The sequence below is a fragment of the Coregonus clupeaformis genome, chromosome 2, assembly GCF_020615455.1.
Source record: "Coregonus clupeaformis isolate EN_2021a chromosome 2, ASM2061545v1, whole genome shotgun sequence".
NCBI lineage: Eukaryota > Metazoa > Chordata > Actinopteri > Salmoniformes > Salmonidae > Coregonus > Coregonus clupeaformis.
Genome location: NC_059193.1, coordinates 18,648,826 through 18,667,730, shown reverse-complemented (window position 1 = coordinate 18,667,730; position 18,905 = coordinate 18,648,826). Strand labels below are relative to the sequence as shown.

At 42.2% G+C, this 18,905-nt stretch overlaps 1 protein-coding gene across 1 annotated transcript in view; it reads left to right on the top strand.

Moving 5' to 3' along the window:
• The window catches only part of LOC121534110 (polycomb group RING finger protein 3), a 38,201-nt gene extending 19,654 nt beyond the window's left edge, over positions 1–18,547 (top strand). The window contains exons 2-10 of the mRNA XM_041840576.2: positions 2,192–2,295; positions 2,563–2,680; positions 3,230–3,326; positions 4,930–4,985; positions 5,332–5,442; positions 9,440–9,528; positions 15,807–15,944; positions 17,527–17,607; positions 18,026–18,547. Coding sequence (XP_041696510.1) covers positions 2,281–2,295; positions 2,563–2,680; positions 3,230–3,326; positions 4,930–4,985; positions 5,332–5,442; positions 9,440–9,528; positions 15,807–15,944; positions 17,527–17,607; positions 18,026–18,073 — 753 coding nt within the window. The 5' untranslated portion in view covers positions 2,192–2,280 and the 3' untranslated portion in view covers positions 18,074–18,547. The remainder of the gene's footprint in view (positions 1–2,191; positions 2,296–2,562; positions 2,681–3,229; positions 3,327–4,929; positions 4,986–5,331; positions 5,443–9,439; positions 9,529–15,806; positions 15,945–17,526; positions 17,608–18,025) is intronic.
• Positions 18,548–18,905: the final 358 nt, after the last annotated feature.

The following is an 18,905-nucleotide window of genomic DNA, read 5'->3' as shown; positions in this document are numbered from 1 at the left end:
TCAGAGGATACAGAGGACCAGTTCCAGCATCAATCACATTGCCTGTGCATTAAGGAGGACAATAGTTATAGGCTTAGTTCATGCAGACCTACAGTATTTGGACAAGCATTCACTCTAGACTGGGTAGATTGGCTAGAGTGCCTTGCCAATGGTGTGTCAATGTGATGCACTGAGTCATCCCGTGTCGTGTTGAATGAGGAACCTGCAGGTGAAAGCAAACCTTCGTTACCTTTTTAAAATGTTATGGAAAACTTGTCATCTTGATTATGACAGTTTATCGTCTTAGCAACTTTGAATTGTCGCACATTCATTAATGAAGCCCTCTTGTTCAATTGTCTCTGTAAGAGTCATCCCATCAGAAATGAAACACATCAAAAACAAAGGACATGGTGATTGACTTTCGAAGGAACACTACCATGCACACACCATCACTGATAAAAGGTGAGCCCATTGAAATAGTGGAGCTTTACAAATACATTGGGCTAGTCATTGACAACAAGCTGTCCTGGGATCATTGTACTGACGCTATTTTTAAGAAAGGCCAGCAGAGACTGTATTTCCTACGGAAACTGCACTTTTTTTATGTTGATCTAACCATCATGGTTCTCTTTTATAAACCATTAATTGAGCATTCTGTCCTACTGCTTGACCAGCTGGTTAGGGAATATCAAGGTTGCACAGAAAAATAGGTTGGGCAAGATAGTCAGGACTTGCGAGAAAATCATGGGGCAGCAACAGCAAGAACTGTCATCTCTCTACCTGGGCAGAGCCCTCCAGAAGGCGAATAAAATAGCGGTTGACTTTTCCCATCCACTCCACCCCGAATTCCAGCTCCTTCCCGCTGGCCGCAGGTACAAACTACCTAAGGTAAAAAAAAATAGGGCTAAGTACTCTTTTATTCCGAATGCAATTCTGCAACTTAACAAAATGTTGGACTAATTGCACTTAGCACTTGCACTATGACACTGCACTTGCCCTGCCTATTTGCTTGTAAATATCCTTTGCTATTTTATTTTTATTTTTATGTGTGATATGTTTTACGACTGCTGCAAAATGAATTGCCTCGCTGAGAACATTAAAGTTTTCTGAATCTGAAGAGGCTTGGTCCGGAGTCGAACAAGATTTCACTGACGTCAAAATAAGTAGAGTCTGATGATGGATCCAGTAGTAAACAAAACACAGGGTTACAACACTGGGTCATGTTGATAAGGCAGGTAAACACACGTCCTGTCAACGCACTTGCAAGTGCTCTGCAACTGAATGCACTTGTTCAACTCCGACTGTGTGGCAACTGTTACAACAACTCTGATACATGATTTTGTATGCAGCCCAAGTTTGAACCCAAACAGTGCATGCTAGGGCTCTAAAACATCCTCAGCAGCCCTCCTTCCCTCATCTCAATGGAGTAAGTGGGCTAATTTCATGATCTGATGAGCAAACAAAAGCACAGGCAGACTCTTATTGTCCAAGACAGAGTAAAAGAGAATGCACAATTAGGATCAAGAGGCAAATTAAAAGTGGTGCGAGTGGTGGGAGCCAAGTCTAAGAGCTCAAAGCGGTCTGCCTCGGACGAGTAATTAATCTCTAGACCTATGTCTAATAGATTGACTAAGTACTGCAATACGTCAATCCTTGAGTCATGTGGGGACACCACTTTTTGTTGTTAATTTTTTTAGGCTTTGGGGTCTTTGATGGATGTAAAGTTACTTTAAATATGTCTCTGGTTCTTATTTTGTTAAATGAATTCAGGGCCATCTCCACTCCATACAATGGTCTCATTGTGTAAATGTTGTTTAAGATGTTTCAGATATGAATGCACTTTTTATCAATTGTATATGCATAGTCAGTACTTCCCAGGTTCATTTGAGTTCTGTAGATAAGCCTGAGATCAGACAGATTTATTCTGTACTGCAATATTCGTCTGGTTTTGGGTTAGTTCATGATAAGGCTAAGGCTTGAAAAGCCTCTCCAACTCCTGTCCTGGAGAGCTACTGGGTGTGTGCAGGCTTTTGTTCCACACCTGTAACACTGCTCTCCAGGATAAGGGTTGGAGGACCATGGGCTAGAAACACTGTTTTATTCATCTGGAGGGTCTTTGTTGGTTCATCATGGCACAAGGAACTTTGGGGAACCACCACTGCTGTAGAGCACAATGAATTCTGACTATGTTGTTGTCTGTGTTCTCCCCTAGCCACATGAGAGGGCATCCATGATGCGGAGCTAACACCACCACGTGCCTGCAGGAAGAGACGTGGCTGCCAAATCATCCTCAGTCAACACATGGCGGCATTAGGGGTAAGCCAAAACAAGCACCTACCATGAATAGAGTTTCATGTCTTTGCCTCTCTCTGTCTCTGTCTATGTCTGTCTGTCACTCTCTCTCTCGATACAAAGCTGATGTACTGTAGGTACTCTGCATGACCTTGAAACCAATGAGTTGGACAGTTGACATGTGTCTTTATCCTGTATTCTTTTGTTGAAAGTGAATTGAGAGGTTACCGTTAGAATGTACAAAATACACAAAACAGAACAACTTGAATTGTTTGTCCTTCTTCTCCCCAGAACCCCGAGATGCTAACCAGGAAAATCAAGCTGTGGGACATCAACGCCCACATCACTTGTCGCCTGTGCGAGGGGTACCTGATAGACGCCACTACTGTCACGGAGTGCTTACACACCTGTGAGTACCTGCTGATGACACAAGCATGCACTCATACACAGAAACACATTATTCACATAGTAACACTGATATTGTATCTTTATGAAGGCTCCATGCATATGGTTTCATACAACAATAGATATTTTTGTTGTCTCATTAAAGTTAAATTATCACAACAATCAATCAACCCTCCCCCACAAAGTAGGCCTAGTCGAAGAAGAGATGGAGAAGTCTTTGAGTGAATGTCAGCGGCAGTGCAAGTAATGTAATAGGTCAGTCATGCCCTAGAGGGCGCCATTGTACCATACGTGGAAAGTCCTAGTTGACCAAATGTCAATGTAGAGTGGAGAGCTTCAATCACAATCCTCAGGTGGAAATGACTTTCTCTCACCCCCCCTCAGAGATTAAACAGAGAGACTCACATCATGTCCGCATAGCTATCCGACACATAGCAAGGCTGGTCTCTCAAAAAAGCAACACTTTTTTAGAACATAAAAAGATAGTAGAACAAGATACCCATAATGCTCATCATGTGATTGACATGTCTCTCTCTCTCTGTGTGTCTTCCAGTCTGCAGAAGCTGTCTAGTGAAGTACCTGGAGGAGAACAACACCTGTCCCACATGCAGGATTGTCATTCACCAGAGCCATCCACTGCAGTACATCGGGTGAGTAGGTAGCCTGGACATCAAACCACCTTCCCCTTACCAGCTCAGTTGTTTCATCAGTGTGCAGATTAGAGAGCCACCACTACGGGGCAGCAGCACTGTCCAAAAACAATACTGTCAAAGGAGAGGGGAGCGGAGGGGGAAAACAAAACAACATGAATATTCTAATTAAATAAATACATGCATATTTGCTTAAATACGCATGTGCGCACGCACGCACGCACACACAGACATTTGTTGTACTATCCTTGTGTGGACCAAACAATTGATTCCCATTCAAAATCCTATTTTCCCTAAACTTAACCATAACCCTTAAACTACCCCTAACCTTAACCATAACTCCTAAACCTAACCCCTAACCCTAATTCTAACCCTAATTGTAACCTTAACCCTAAACCTAACCCAAGCCTAAAATAGCCTTTTTACTATCCTTGTGAGGACTTCTGGATAGTCAAACCAAAAACACACATTCACACAAAGTAAAGGGACTCTGTTGTCCATCTGTGCAGTAGTGTCTGATTAATAGTGCAGCCAATGAAGTGTCTACCAGCTATTTAGTCATAAGCATTTTGCAGCCCAGAAAAATGTCCCTATTTTTATGGAAAGGCCGATTTCAAACACATTTCAAATGCACTGCTCTCTTCATTTCCCTCAGAGTAGTTGTTTGTTCAAATGAAAATAAAAAGCTCATAAATGTGCCAAACTAAAACATTTAAACAGATTAATGATATATAAAAAATTCTAAACAAAAATCTATGAACAGGTTCAAACTAGGTGTGAGAGGCAGAGATAAAGAAAACTAGTACTTCTACTACTACTGCCTGTTGCCGAGAGGATGAACACACAAGCAATCTAACCACATTTCTAGTCATACATCATTTTGCGGTTACGATAAGCTTGTATACACTTATCATGAATGTTTCAAGTTTCAAAACTAATAAAACTTGAAAGATTCATGATAAGTCTTATTCTCAGAAAAACTAGGAGGAGCCAAAATCATCAACGAGCATTAGGGAATCTTTCAGATTGTATATTTAAGCGAAAGCTAATTGAGCCTCGATCCACCCCCACACCCGCGTGCATCAAGGGCCCTGTCAAAAAGGTGTCGGCGCTTGCTGTGTTTGGGCGAAGCAGAGTTTGGCCACCGCAGTGGTAAGCGGTCGGCTCTGACCTGCCTCAGGGGGGAGTAAATCAGCAAATTATGGTCTTCAGTGCAGGATAGAGAGTATGATTTTCACTCCAGACCGAAGAAACACCACGTCTTTCCAGGGTTCTGGTGCAACACACCTCACTGGGTTCCGCTAATCACACTGCAGGCCCAGGTGTTGCAATACAAAGCGGTGGTCACAACTGGGTAGTGGACGAATGTGCTGTGTTTTGATGTCATTCATGCTGTTTTATGGTAAACATGGGAAATTCTGAATGTCAAGAAGCATGTGCTGCTGACATTAAGGAAGCGTGTATGTTTTGCATATATATCATTAAAGGCTATATTTTCAAACAAGACACAGAATAAGCATGGTACAGCATGTCATCAGCAATTAGTGATAATAAATGTAGCATTGTCAGATGTTTTATTCTTTTAAATCTCTCTTTCCTTTAGCCATGACCGAACAATGCAAGACATTGTCTACAAGTTGGTGCCGGGACTACAAGAGGGTAAGTTTCTCACCCTGGTTTCTCTCCTTACTCGTCCCCTCACCAAAAATAATAACATTTGAATCTGCCCATACACATTTCCAAACCAAACACAGTTGGCCTTTAATCTATTTTTTCAGTGAGATTGGGGCTGAATAACTGAATAACAAACATCCCAAAGCACATAGCCCTGAAATATCTATGAAGGATTCAACTTTTATTGATTTATCTGACAGACTGTAATGAGAGAAATCCTATTCCATACAGTATGCCATCAAATTTAAAGAAGCCCTAGTGACAGTCACCTTCAGCCAAAGCAAGGCCCTAATTCTCCCTTTCTCTTTCATTCCCTTATCCCCTCCTGCAGCGGAGATAAAAAAACTGAGAGACTTCTATCAGAAGCTGGGAATGGAAGTGCCCGGGGACATCAAAGGAGAGCTGTGCAGCATGAAACAACATCTAGATCCTCAGCGCAATGGTACGGTCCGCTCTTGCCAGCCAGAGCCTATGCACACACATCATCCCCCCTCTATTTTCCCTACTTAGTATCACCTCTTTCCTGGATTCAGCCCAGCCGAATCAGAGTGAGAAAGTGGCGGCGCTTGTAAAGCACGGCGGCGTTGCGACCCAGCCCGACAATAATGTGTAAACGCATGCCCAGAGGATCATCACAGAGCAGGCCTAATTGGTCGCTTAATACCCTTTCTGATTTATTGTAATTAACGCTCAAATAGAAGTGGAACTGCTCTCGCACTTCCCCCTCCCCGCTGTTGGGCTGAGCCGTGGCTAACATCCTTACGAGGTCGTTTAAACAGAATCCTGGCAGAAATAGTACCCTTGTCTTCACTCACTGCCCAGCAAAACAGAAATAGTGTGGAGCTCGTTGGCTAACGACAGGCGACAGCTCCTGCTCCCAGATTTCCTGAGAGCCGAACCCCAGAGTGGGGAATGACATGAGTGTGCTAATGGACAGCTTCTATAATGGCACCTTCACTTCAAGACCGCAAAAAGTGGCTTTGACTCTCATTTTATTTCTGTCTATTCCTCTCTCTCTCGTGTTCTCTCTCTCTTACTTGTTATCTCTGTTTCCCCCCACCCCTCTCTCTCTCTCATCCTCTAACATTCTCTTTCATTCTCTCTCATATACATTGAGTGTATAAAACATTAGGAACACCCTCGTAATATTGAGTTGCACGCCCTTTTGCCCTCAGAACAGCCTGAATTCGTTGGGGCATGGACTCTACAAGGTGTCGAAAGTAGGCTTGGGCGGGACACCGTATATACAGTATACCGAGATGTTTGGAAATAGCCACAGGATGTTTTTTCAATACCGTCAATTCTGTTGAAACTATTTCTTTGAATGTTTTTCAATACATTTTCATATTTGTAGCAATGTTTTAAGTAAATACCTGCAGTCAACTTGTGCAATACGTTAGGATTTTATATTATGAAGCTTACTTAGTTCCCCAGCACAGTTGAGCAAGTCACGTGTTTGTTTGTAAATAGCACAACAGGAGAAAGCGGGACCAGGTGATTCGAACTGTGTATTGACGATTTGCGTTTTATTTTGAAAGTCAACAGTGTTTTTTGTGATCAGGGACGTGCAACTATAGTTTTCCTCCACATTAAATACATTAGTGCAACACATTCTAAATAAAATAGCTTCATTTTTATCAGATGACAACAGAAGTGCAATGCTATTTGGCTGGCAGCCAGACAAGTAAATTAGCTTATAATGAAAAAGCAAGGTCTTTTTTTAGCTTAAACGAAGCATGGCCATCATATTTCTCATGTTATAGGCCTATAGAAAGAATGTAGCCAACTACATTTCTTAATGTTTTGCTTAAAGTTAATCTAGCATTTTACCTGAGAAAAATGGGCTTACCACACCGAGAAAGGTACCGGGGAGGAAGTAGCTACACATCAGTCAGAGCGATGTCTGCTGATAGAATGCCTGTTCATGAATTCTCATTTGAGTTTAGAAGTGCAACTGAAATTAGTCTGATGCCGAGCAGAAATTACAATAAGAAGCATTTTAGATCGGTGTTCACAAAACGCAGCAAGATATTTCTTATGTGTTTTATCTTTTTTTCCTTTGTGAAAAACGCAGAATTATGTGTTAACACAACCCCTAAATTTAACTCGTTATCTAAGTAAGTGGCTGAATTAATAAGGTGACGGGGCATCATATTGTGTAAGCTTTCTGTCTTGTTTGAGAAGTCAAAGCCCTTTGGATGAGTTATTTGTACAGCTGCCACGGATATTGATTTCCTTATGTTTTTTCTCCTCCGTTCTCGGCCTGTCTGCTCCTCCCCCCTCTTCACTGAGCAGAGCAGGCAGGCCCGTTGCCCTAGCGACTCCAGACTTCACAGTCCACACAGACACAGTGTGTAGACATGCTGCTGGAGAGCCAGTACTGCATGCGTCAAAACTTTGTTCATTTGCACAATGTCTCTAGTTCACATTCGCTTGTAAATGTCCAAACTCACCAAAAATGACATTTGGTAGCTCCTACCTATATATGTATAACTTTATGAACTGGATTGCCTATCTTTGCAATTCGTGTATTTTCATTTGCCCTCGTTAGCATATTTAGCTAGCAGCCTCCATGCAAATTTGCTATTACTTGTGCTGATTTTGTTAGCATTCTGGTAATAGATGCCCAATGGGCTTTTTTAGCGTTTTTTCGTGCCCACTTGTGTACTAAATCGGTAATACCGTAGATCCCGTGGTGAGAGAAGGACTGTATGACGATATGAAAATCTGCTCCACAGGGATGCTGGCCCATGTTGACTCCAATGCTTCCCACAGTTGTGTCAAGTTGGTTGGATGTCCTTTGGGTGGTGGACCATTCTTGATACACACGAGAAACTCTTGAGCATAAAAAACCCAGCAGCGTTGCAGTTCTTGACACACTCAAACCGGTGCACCTGGCACCTACTACCATACCCCGTTCAAAGGCACTTCAATATTTTGTCTTGCCCATTCACCCTCTGAATGGCACACATACACAATCCATGTCTCAATTGTCTCAAAGCTTAAAAATCCTTCTTTAACCTGTATCCTCCCCATCTACACTGATTGAAGTGGATTTAACAAGTGACATCAATAAGGGATCATAGCTTTCACCTGGTCAGTCTATGTCATGGAAAGAGCAGGTCTTCCTAATGTTTTGTACACTCAGTGTGCATTAATGCCAAGGTCTCCATAAAGACCCACTTATGTGAAGAATCACATTAGTATTTTACATGCTGGCTCTTTACGACAATGTCCTCTGTGAAGACAAATGTGGTTTTTAGATGGTAAACAATACTCTATGCTATGTAGAAGCTAATGCTAATGAAAAATAAGATGTTCTGTGACATATAGTATTCAGATTAGCCCACTAGTTTCTTGTTTGTAAGACTTGATAAAATCAGTGTGCTATTCCTAGAATTGTTCTCAAAATGGAAACAAAGTCCACCTTATACTTAGTGTCATTGAGTTATTTTCAGGTTGGCTGAAGTTGAATCATAACCAATTCGGCCTCACTTGAACAGTAATCACTCTGCTTACTCTTGAGATGAGCTGGGGCCAGTACAAAAGTGCTCTCAAGCCTCACTGCCAATCCCCTCTGGGATGTACTGCGGAGAGCAAAGGGAGAACAATAGAAGATGGGCGGGCCCCAGTCCCATCGCCAATCAGAGAGAGGGAGAAAATGTTTGTCCACAAACAAGGGGCTACCTAATCAACTGAGCTCAGATAACAGCCCCTCGCTTCACCGGGCCGGAATTGAAAACTCTGGGGATTGTGAGATTCTCATGGCCCTCTCTCCCAAGGTCTTTTCCATCACAGTGAACTAAACATCCGGAGCCAACAGGTTTATTTAACAGGAGCTAGCCTCCCTCTAACCGCTCCAAGCCTATTTTCCTCAGCTTAACTATCCTGGTGTGTGGATATGCCTTTTTTTCTCTCTTCCTCTTGCCAGTGACCATCGGCCCTTACTCCTTATAATGACCTCTCTCCATCTCAATCTCCCTATCTCTCCATCTTTGCTCAAATGGTTCCCCAAGGCCAAATAAACCAGAGAAGAGGTCTGATTTTAGCCCCCCTGTAATCACAATGGTAAAAGATCAGTTTGCCTTTATTAAAAGACCCCCTGGATTGGATGGATGTGCTCAGATAGATACAGGCCATTTGGTTAATTAGAAAGAAGCATGCCCTGTTTCTTGCCATCAGATGAGCATTGCTTGTGTTTAGCTAATAAAGAGAGCAGGCATGAAAGTCGATTTTGTCCAGTCCACTAGATTAAAGGTTAAACACACTCCGAGTGATCCACTCTTGTCAGTCACACATAATTGTCTGGTTGTATGAAGTAATATTTGTTAATGTGTTAAAACATTGAAACGATGAATACAGTAGATGACAACTAAACGAAAGGCTTATTAGGCTCTCTATGACCACTAACTGTCACTTCTCTCATTGGTTGACAACAGGTGAGGTGAAAACAGAGGACACAGCAAATAAGGAAACAGCGGAGGAGAAACCGGAGGAGGAGAACGATTATCACCGCAGCGACGAGCAGGTAGGTGCCCGTCCACCGCACGCCGTCTTCATTTCTTGCAGGACAGGAAGGAGTCATCTCATCTTTCATTTCCTGTGTCCGGGTGCCATGAAATTACGAGCCCCACGCTTTGTCTGCTCAAGTGGAATCTCATAAACATTCGCCTGGGTTATAGGTTAACTCTTTTGTAATGACCAGTTCACTACATGGTAGGCCTATGGTTGTTTTGAGTCATATATCAACAAGTAGACAACTCAGCATGCCGCACATACAGCTAATTTAAAATACGGAAGGGTTTTACATGAATTTTGTCTTGATGATCATTTGTATTCCAGTACATTCTCAGCCCTGTGGATGATATCAATAATGCAGAGAGAGCTTTTATTGTCTCTGCTTGTCGCCGTCGTATTCACAAACAGTAATTTCCAGGAAAGAGCCGCCGCACACGCGTCTCGACTATATAGCTTCAGATGATTGGCTGTTTACCATGTAGCTATTGTCTCCATAAAGAAAATATCAACACGTTTTTGAAAACACGCAGTGTCGACACCCAGCCAAGGAGCACGTCCTCTATACTTGGCTGGGAGATTGCACCAGAGGTCAAAGGTCCCACTCTTTTGGTATTCAGCAGAGGTGTGGAGTGTGGAAAGAATAGCTAATAGGGTTGCTAGGCTTTGTGGACAGAATACATGGAGGGGAGAACTGCTGTCAAGTGTCATGTGAGACACGGGAGAATGGGAGAGGGTGAAAAGGAGACAGTGGAGGGGAGGATCGAGATAGAAGGCCTATAGGTCACTGCGGATGAGAGAATCTGCTAAAATGACATGGATGCTAAGAAATTGTGGAGGAGAGGAAAAATACAGTGTGAGTGAAAAGGAAGGAAGGAAGGAGACTTTGTTTGGTCGAGTTTGTGTCCTTGATAAGTAGTCCCTTTGATTTTATGCTCTATATTTTAATGCGTTATTATGTATAGGATTTATCCGACATGGTTTGCATTTGCCGTCATTTAATCCACTGGTTATTTGAATTTTGATGTCAGCATTTGAAGTCGGCCTTGTTGTGACTTGATAGCCGGTATTTAATGACTTTAATATGTATATTTTGTTTCGTAAAGCTGCCTAAGTGTTAATGGCCAATATTCCTTTGATGTGTTAGATTTATCAAGATAGAATTTCGTTGTGATGAGAGACATTTCTTTTGCCGTTTTGAATTGCATTTATCAGACATTTCTATTGTTTATATGGACATTACGTTAGAACACTTGGAAATATTATTTATGGATTTTTGGTTATTATCATAATGTGTAGAAATGCCTCCTCTTTCACGCATCTTTGTGGAACAACTCCAATTCAATATAGGCTACAAGCGTTTCTCCATTCAGCATTTCAGAACATGATTGGAGAATGGTGCTCATTTAATAAAGTTAGGTCAATGCTGAATGTCTGCAAGATCACATAATGATAGTGTTCTACGTAATATAACCAAATATAATAGCTTACTTTAACGTTATTGTAAAACAAAAAAACAACCAATTTCTTATGAGATTGTAAGATGATTGTGCGAATGGTCAGATTTTTCTCTCATACAGCCAAAACTCAACAGTGCGTGCCACAAGACAAAATAGATTGAAACTAAACACAGGTAGGCTACAGTTTGTTAACACCATCTGCTCTACAATTCTCTCACTGTAGGCCTACACAATTCAAAACAACACTTTAGGCTACATCATTCAAGATCTAAATGCATATTCTCATGAAACTGATTGAGATCAAATGGTTGGCATGCAGATGCTGCATGGACGTTTTACCGGTAAAACTTGAAGAATAGGCCTGTCATTTACGATTGACAGTGATAAATGTGAAGGGAGGGTGAGCACAAATGTAGAGGTAAAGAAACCGAGGGAATAACATGCCGGTAGAGATATGATTCTGAATGTAACGTTACTTGAAAAAGTAACTGCAATAATTGTACAATATTTGAACATAAGTAACTTATTATATTACTCCGTTACTCATAAAAGTAATATAATACTGTAACATATTACCCCCAACACTGCTTATACAGTGAGGGAAAAAAGTATTTGATCCCCTGCTGATTTTGTATGTTTGCCCACTGACAAAGACATGATCAGTCTATAATTTTAATGGTAGGTTTATTTGAACAGTGAGAGACAGAATAACAAAAAAATATCCAGAAAAACGCATGTCAAAAATGTTGTTAATTGATTTGCATTTTAATAAGGGAAATAAGTATTTGACCCCTCTGCAAAACATGACTTAGTACTTGGTGGCAAAACCCTTGTTGGCAATCACAGAGGTCAGACGTTTCTTGTAGTTGGCCACCAGGTTTGCACACATCTCAGGAGGGATTTTGTTCCACTCCTTTTGCAGATCTTCTCCAAGTCATTAAGGTTTCGAGGCTGACATTTGGCAACTCGAACCTTCAGCTCCCTCCACAGATTTTTGATGGGATTAAGGTCTGGAGACTGGCTAGGCCACTCCAGTACCTTAATGTGCTTCTTCTTGAGCCACTCCTTTGTTGCCTTGGCTGTGTGTTTTGGGTCATTGTCATGCTGGAATACCCATCCACGACCCATTTTCAATGTCCTGGCTGAGGGAAGGAGGCTTTCACCCAAGATTTGACGGTACATGGCCCCATCCATCGTCCCTTTGATGGGGTGAAGTTGTCCTGTCCCCTTAGCAGAAAAATACCCCCAAAGCATAATGTTTCTACCTCCATGTTTGACGGTGGGGATGGTGTTCTTGGGGTCATAGGCAGCATTCCTCCTCCTCCAAACACGGCGAGTTGAGTTGATGCCAAAGAGCTCGATTTTGGTCTCATCTGACCACAACACTTTCACCCAGTTCTCCTCTGAATCATTCAGATGTTCATTGGCAAACTTCAGACGGCCCTGTATATGTGCTTTCTTGAGCAGGGGGACCTTACGGGCGCTGCAGGATTTCAGTCCTTCACGGCGTAGTGTGTTACCAATTGTTTTCTTGGTGACTATGGTCCCAGCTGCCTTGAGATCATTGACAAGATCCTCCCGTGTAGTTCTGGGCTGATTCCTCACCGTTCTCATGATCATTGCAACTCCACGAGGTGAGAACTTGCATGGAGCCCCAGGCCGAAGGAGATTGACAGTTTTTTGCGAATAATCGCACCAACTGTTGTCACCTTCTCACCAAGCTGCTTGGCGATGGTCTTGTAGCCCATTCCAGCCTTGTGTAGGTCTACAATCTTGGAGAGCTCTTTGGTCTTGGCCATGGTGGAGAGTTTGGAATCTGATTGATTGATTGCTTCTGTGGACAGGTGTCTTTTATACAGGTAACAAGCTGAGATTAGGAGCACTCCCTTTAAGAGTGTGCTCCTAATCTCAGCTCGTTACCTGTATAAAAGACACCTGGGAGCCAGAAATCTTTCTGATTGAGAGGGGGTCAAATACTTATTTCCCTCATTAAAATGCAAATCAATTTATAACATTTTTGACGTGTATTTTTCTGGATTTTGTTGTTGTTATTCTGTCTCTCACTGTTCAAATAAACCTACCATTAAAATTATAGACTGATAATTTCTTTGTCAGTGGGCAAACGTACAAAATCAGCAGGGGATCAAATACTTCTTTCCCTCACTGTAAGTGAGAATTTTGAACAGCCGCTCAACCCTAGTTGGTAGTAGTAATAACAGCAGGAGAAGGCCATGCATGGCTGGGTTTTGGACTTCTCCCGCCATGTCAGCTGGGTGACCATCTAAAGGTTGGCCTTGGGGTGGGAAGGGAAGCCAAGGCAGGCTAATGAGAGCAGCACAACACTGAAACTGAAAGGAGGAAGATCCATGAAAGCAACATTTATCAAATCAATTGTGTTGTGACAAGGTACGGGTGGTATACAGAAGATAGCCCTATTTGGTAAGAGACCAAGTCCATATTATGGCAACAACAGCTCAAATAAGCAATGAGAAACGACAGTCCATCATTACTTTAAGACATGAAGGACAGTCAATCTGGAAAATGTCAAGAACTTTGAAAGTTTCTTGAAGTGCAGTCGAAAAAACCATCAAGCGCTATGATGAAACTGGCTCTCATGAGGACCGCCACAGGAAAGGAAGAACCAGTTACCTCTGCTGCAGAGGATAAGTTCATTAGAGTTAACTGCACCTCAGATTGCAGCCCAAATAAATGCTTCACAGAGTTCAAGTAACGGACACATCTCAACATCAACTGTTCAGAGAAGACTGCGTGGTCAAATTGCTGCAAAGAAACCACTACTAAAGGACACCAATAATAAGAAGAAACTTGCTTGAGCCAAGAAATACGAGCAATGGACATTAGACCAGTGGAAATCTGTCCTTTGGTCTGATGAGTCCAAATTTGAGACTTTTGGTTCCAGCCGCCGTGTCTTTGTGAGACACAGAGTAGGTGAATGTATGATCTCCGCATGTGTGGTTCCCACCGTGAAGCATGGAGGAGGAGGTGTGATGGTGTGGGGGTGCTTTGCTGGAAACACTGTCTGTGATTTATTTAGAATTCAAGGCACACTTAACCAGCATGGCTACCACAGCATTCTGCAGCGATATGCCATCCCATCTGGTTTGCGCTTAGTGGGACTGTCATTTGTTTTTCAACAGGACAATGACCCAAAACACACCTCCAGGCTGTGTAAGGTCTATTTGACCAAGAAGGAGAGTGATGGAGTGCTGCATCAGATGACCTGGCCTCCACAATCCCCCGACTTCAACCCAATTGAGATGGTTTGGGATGAGTTGGACCGCAGAGTGAAGGAAAAGCAGCCAACAAGGGCTCAGGATATGTGGGAACTCCTTCAAGACTGTTGGAAAAGCATTCCAAGTGAAGCTGGTTGAGAGAATGCCAAGAGTGTGCAAAGTTGTCATCAAGGCAAAGGGTGGCTACTTTGAAGAATTTAAAATATATTTTGATTTGTTTAACACTTTTTGGGTTACTACATGATTTTATATGTGTTATTTCATAGTTTTGATGTCTTCACTGTAGAAAATAGTACAAATAAAGACAAAACCCTTGAATGAGTAGGTGTGTCCAAACTTTTGACTGGTACTGTATATATAACTCCACGACCTTGTATGGTGATTTTGGGACGCTAAATATGGACATAACTATTTAACTGGAATATAAATGGAACATTTTCAATCATCTCCCTAAGCCATTGAATCCATGAAGTCATGTATTTTTATTTCCTTAAGTAATCGATGCCTGCTGTTCGTTACAAAGCTCAAAAAGTTGAGTGAAAAGGGGTGGTGCTCCAAAGACCTTCATTTACTCAATGCGTTACACTGTGTTAATTTGCTCCGAGTCATACCAGCTCGGCAGTTCCCTAATGATTCCACTAATGGAACGGCCCCGAAGACTGCTGCCAAATTACCATTAACTCTCAGTGCCTCACTCTCTCAATGGGAAGCCTTTATTTGCATCACAATGCTTGTTCCATTGAAAACCAGCCATTTACACTTTACAGCAGTCTTTACACTTTACTGCAGTCTTTACACTTTACAGCAGTCTTTGCTTTCAATAGGTTATATTGCTGCTGAGTATTTATTCGCAGATGACTTTCCACATTTGAGCAGAACTCTGGAGAGCCTTATTTTCTACTGGCTCTGGTGATGTTTGAGGGAGAAAGATGGTGGTGCTAATACAGTGGAGGCTGGTGGGAGGAGCTTTAGGAGGACGGGCTCATTGTAATGGCTGGAATGGAATTAATGGAAAGGTATCAAACGTATGGGAACCATGTTTGACTCCATTCCATTTATTCCGTTCTAGCCATTACAATGAACCTGTCCTCCTATAGCTCCTCCCACCAGCCTACTATCTGTTTCTATTACTCCCTCCCTGGGTCCCCAGAAATCATCAGAAAATGGCATGATAAGCCGCTTTACCAGGGCACTTTGTCTGTGTCTGTGTGCCAGTCAGAGGGAGAGTCCTGATGCTGGTAATGCAACGTGACTCCTTCAGGCACAGACTTGCCAAGCCACCTGCGGTACCATCTTCGTTTGCCATGCTCCAAAAGTGTGCCACTCTCCAACTCCTGGCTTATTGAGACAATGCCATGGCACACAGTCACCATGGAAGACAGCAAGTCTCATGTGGAATGGTATTTTCATTGTAGTGGTTGATATCACTTTCATGTACAGTATTTTCAGCACAGGATAGTTAGGATAGTTCATCTGGTCTGCCTTCATGACAGTACTGAGAAGCCTGGAAGGAAAATTAATGTTACACCTCAGTCATTAAAAAGAAAAAGCGTGTTAATTTGTCTTTGCTCCTTCAGGTCAGCATCTGTTTGGAGTGCAACAGCAGCAAGCTCCGCAGCCTGAAGCGCAAGTGGATCCGCTGCTCGGCGCAAGCCACGGTCCTTCACCTCAAGAAGTTCATCGCCAAAAAGCTTAACCTGACATCATTTAATGAGGTATGGCTAACCCACTTCAGGGCAAGGGGGGATTTTGCTGCAGTCAGGCGAATTTGAGCTTGTCCAGTGATAAAGGACCTCTTTTTAAGGAGGCCCCAAGATGTAGTTTTGACTAGCTGTCTCTTTAAGCCCTTCCTCTGCGCTTTAAACTGAAAGATGATCACTTTTAACAAGGCATTCTTGGTCCTTTCAAGGCGGTGCATCTGTATGCCTCATCACATACACTATCAAAGCCTCTCTCTCCACTGTCATTATTCTTCACAAAGCTTTTGCCATCCACCATATATTCTGTGGAAAATATGCCCTTGTAATATAATTTGCTTTCTGTCATGTCATTTTGAGTCGCCTGTCACAACTGTATGCGGGAGTGTGACATAACTTTTAGGCTGGAGTGTGTGTGTGTGTGTGTGTGTGTGTGTGTGTGTGTGTGTGTGCGTGTGGGATGTCTTCAAAGCGTACGTTTTCATCACCAACGTCCGTGACGCAATACAGCTGTCAGCTGCTCTATTGTTGTCTATTGAATATCAAGAGCTGTTCTTCATTCAAAATCTATTTTCAACATCAAACATACGGGAAGTGTACGTCAACAGCCCCCGCTGTGTCATAGCACAGCGCGTCACTTTCCCTTGGGTTATATTTATATCTATAGGATAATTGGGGCATCCATCTTGATATTTCAGCAGACCACATGAGCTGAATGCGTTGCATCACCCACACCATGTGTATCATCATTTTTTATGAGTTTTAAAACTTGTTGCCATGACCCCAGCCCCCAAACACATGTACACATGGGGAGAGGGAAAACTACATCTTTGGATATTGTGTCCATTTTTCATGTTATTAATGACAATATAAAAACTGAATCAATACTCTAATACATGTTGTCTATTATTGCTGTAACTCTTGCTGTGGCAAGACGGTTTAGCTCTGTTACCAAGGTAAAAAACATCAAGGCAAAAGCAATGTTTCTCAGTTAGAAGGAACAGCCAGCTACCAGTAGGTGCTGCTGTGGCAGTGCTGCTTCACACTGGCTTCCTCTCCTCCTCTCTCCCCTTTCCCCCTCAGCCCCTCAGTGTCTGTGTTGGGGAGAGTATTGATTGGCCGAATGCAGGTGCGGGCAGCCGCCTCACAGAATATCAATGTTTAATCCACGGAGGAGGAGTGGATTGGCGAGGAAGTCTTTGATTCATATTGGCTACAAATAAGGTTTTTGTGCTTTTCCAAAAGCCCCCCATGCGCAAGGTGCTAATGGCTCACCGTCAAATATACTTTGCTATCTTTGTTTCCTCTCCAAGAAATTGAGATATTTTGATGCTGAGTGAAAGTGAGAGGAAAAGGAGAGCTGGGGTGTTTGGAGGGTTCGTTTTAGAGTTGCACGGCAACGTTGACCTCAAGCCTGAATCAGAAGGACAATTTATAAAATGTTATCAAAGAAGTGCATGTTTCTGACCGTGTGGATGTTACAGCACATGCATTACCCACCCCTAAGGTTAAAGGTATTTATTATCTGTATGCAGTGCAGCGGATTTCCCTTCCAGTGAAATGTTAATAAATGCAGCATTCTTATATCTCCCATTCACAGCTGGACATTTTATGCAATGAGGAAATCTTGGGAAAGGACCACACTTTGAAATTTGTTGTCGTGACGAGATGGAGATTTAAGGTAATACTTATAAAAGAGAATGGGGAAGGATAAGTACACTGACTAATGCTAAAATATTGCTTTTCAGGTTCTGTTGAATCTATGTATTCTGCATAGATCATCCACAGAGTTGCATGCTGATAAGCTGTGCACACACAAGTCTCGGTGGAGAGAACAGCTTGCTCTCCAGAACTATTTTGAGACCTTTTCTCTCATGATGTGCTATAGTGACATAAAACCCCAAGATAAATGGAAGTGAATGTTACGATCAGCGCTTGTCATTTTAAATCCCGATGTTATATACTAGAGTCTATGATAAGGATATAATCAAAGTAGTAGCCTATCCATCTCTGTCTCTGTGTTTAGAAGGACATTTTTCCGGCTGTATTGTTTTCAGTCAGTTAGTCTTTATTTGTAATTTGTTTTGTTTACATTCCAGAAATCCCCCCTCCTGCTGCATTACAGACCCAAAATGGATTTGCTGTAGTCGGACAGAACGGTTGTTTTGGCCCAGTGGCCCAGAACTGTGCAACGTACTATTTATGCAGAGACGATCAATCCCAACACCAAGCAAACACTCCAGATCAGAAGTCCACACAAGCCAGCAAACAAAGAACCCCAGCACAGATACTGCACCACTGGCGGGTTTAGATCAAAAACAACCTTTTTTGTCCACTATACGTCCTAGATATGTGAAAAATTTGAGAAAAAGCATATATTTATACTTTTGTACAGATGAGACATGGAACCAAGACACTATTGGTGCTCTCTTTACACATGAACAAGATGTCGGGGAATCGTGTGCCCATCTTTTTAGTTTTTTCGACAGACTTCACTCCTCCGACCCGCATTGATTGATAAAAAGGCGAGGACGAGGATTTTTAACAGTTCATTTTCTTTTTCAGGTTACACTCAGACGAGTCTTGGGAGCACAGAAAGTATATAAAGTTATATAATAAGACATTGTTTCTAAGCTGTTTATTGCGTTGTTGTATTGTCCTCTGATTTTATTTTATTTTTTATTTTTAAATTTGCTTCGGGTTTGCTGAAGGTCAATTGTGAATAGGCAAAAGAATGTGTGTACTAATTTATGTTCTGTATACCAATATTGTACATAAAATGTCATTATGAGAGAGATTGAAAGGAGTAAGAAAGATACTTAAGACTGTTAGGAAAGGTTCCCAGAAGTGCTACTGTACAGTGCATTCAGAAAGTATTCAGACCCCTTGACTTTTTCAACATTTTGTTACATTACAGCCTTATTCTAAAATTGATTAAATAAAACAATTTCCTCATCAATCTACACACAATACCCCATA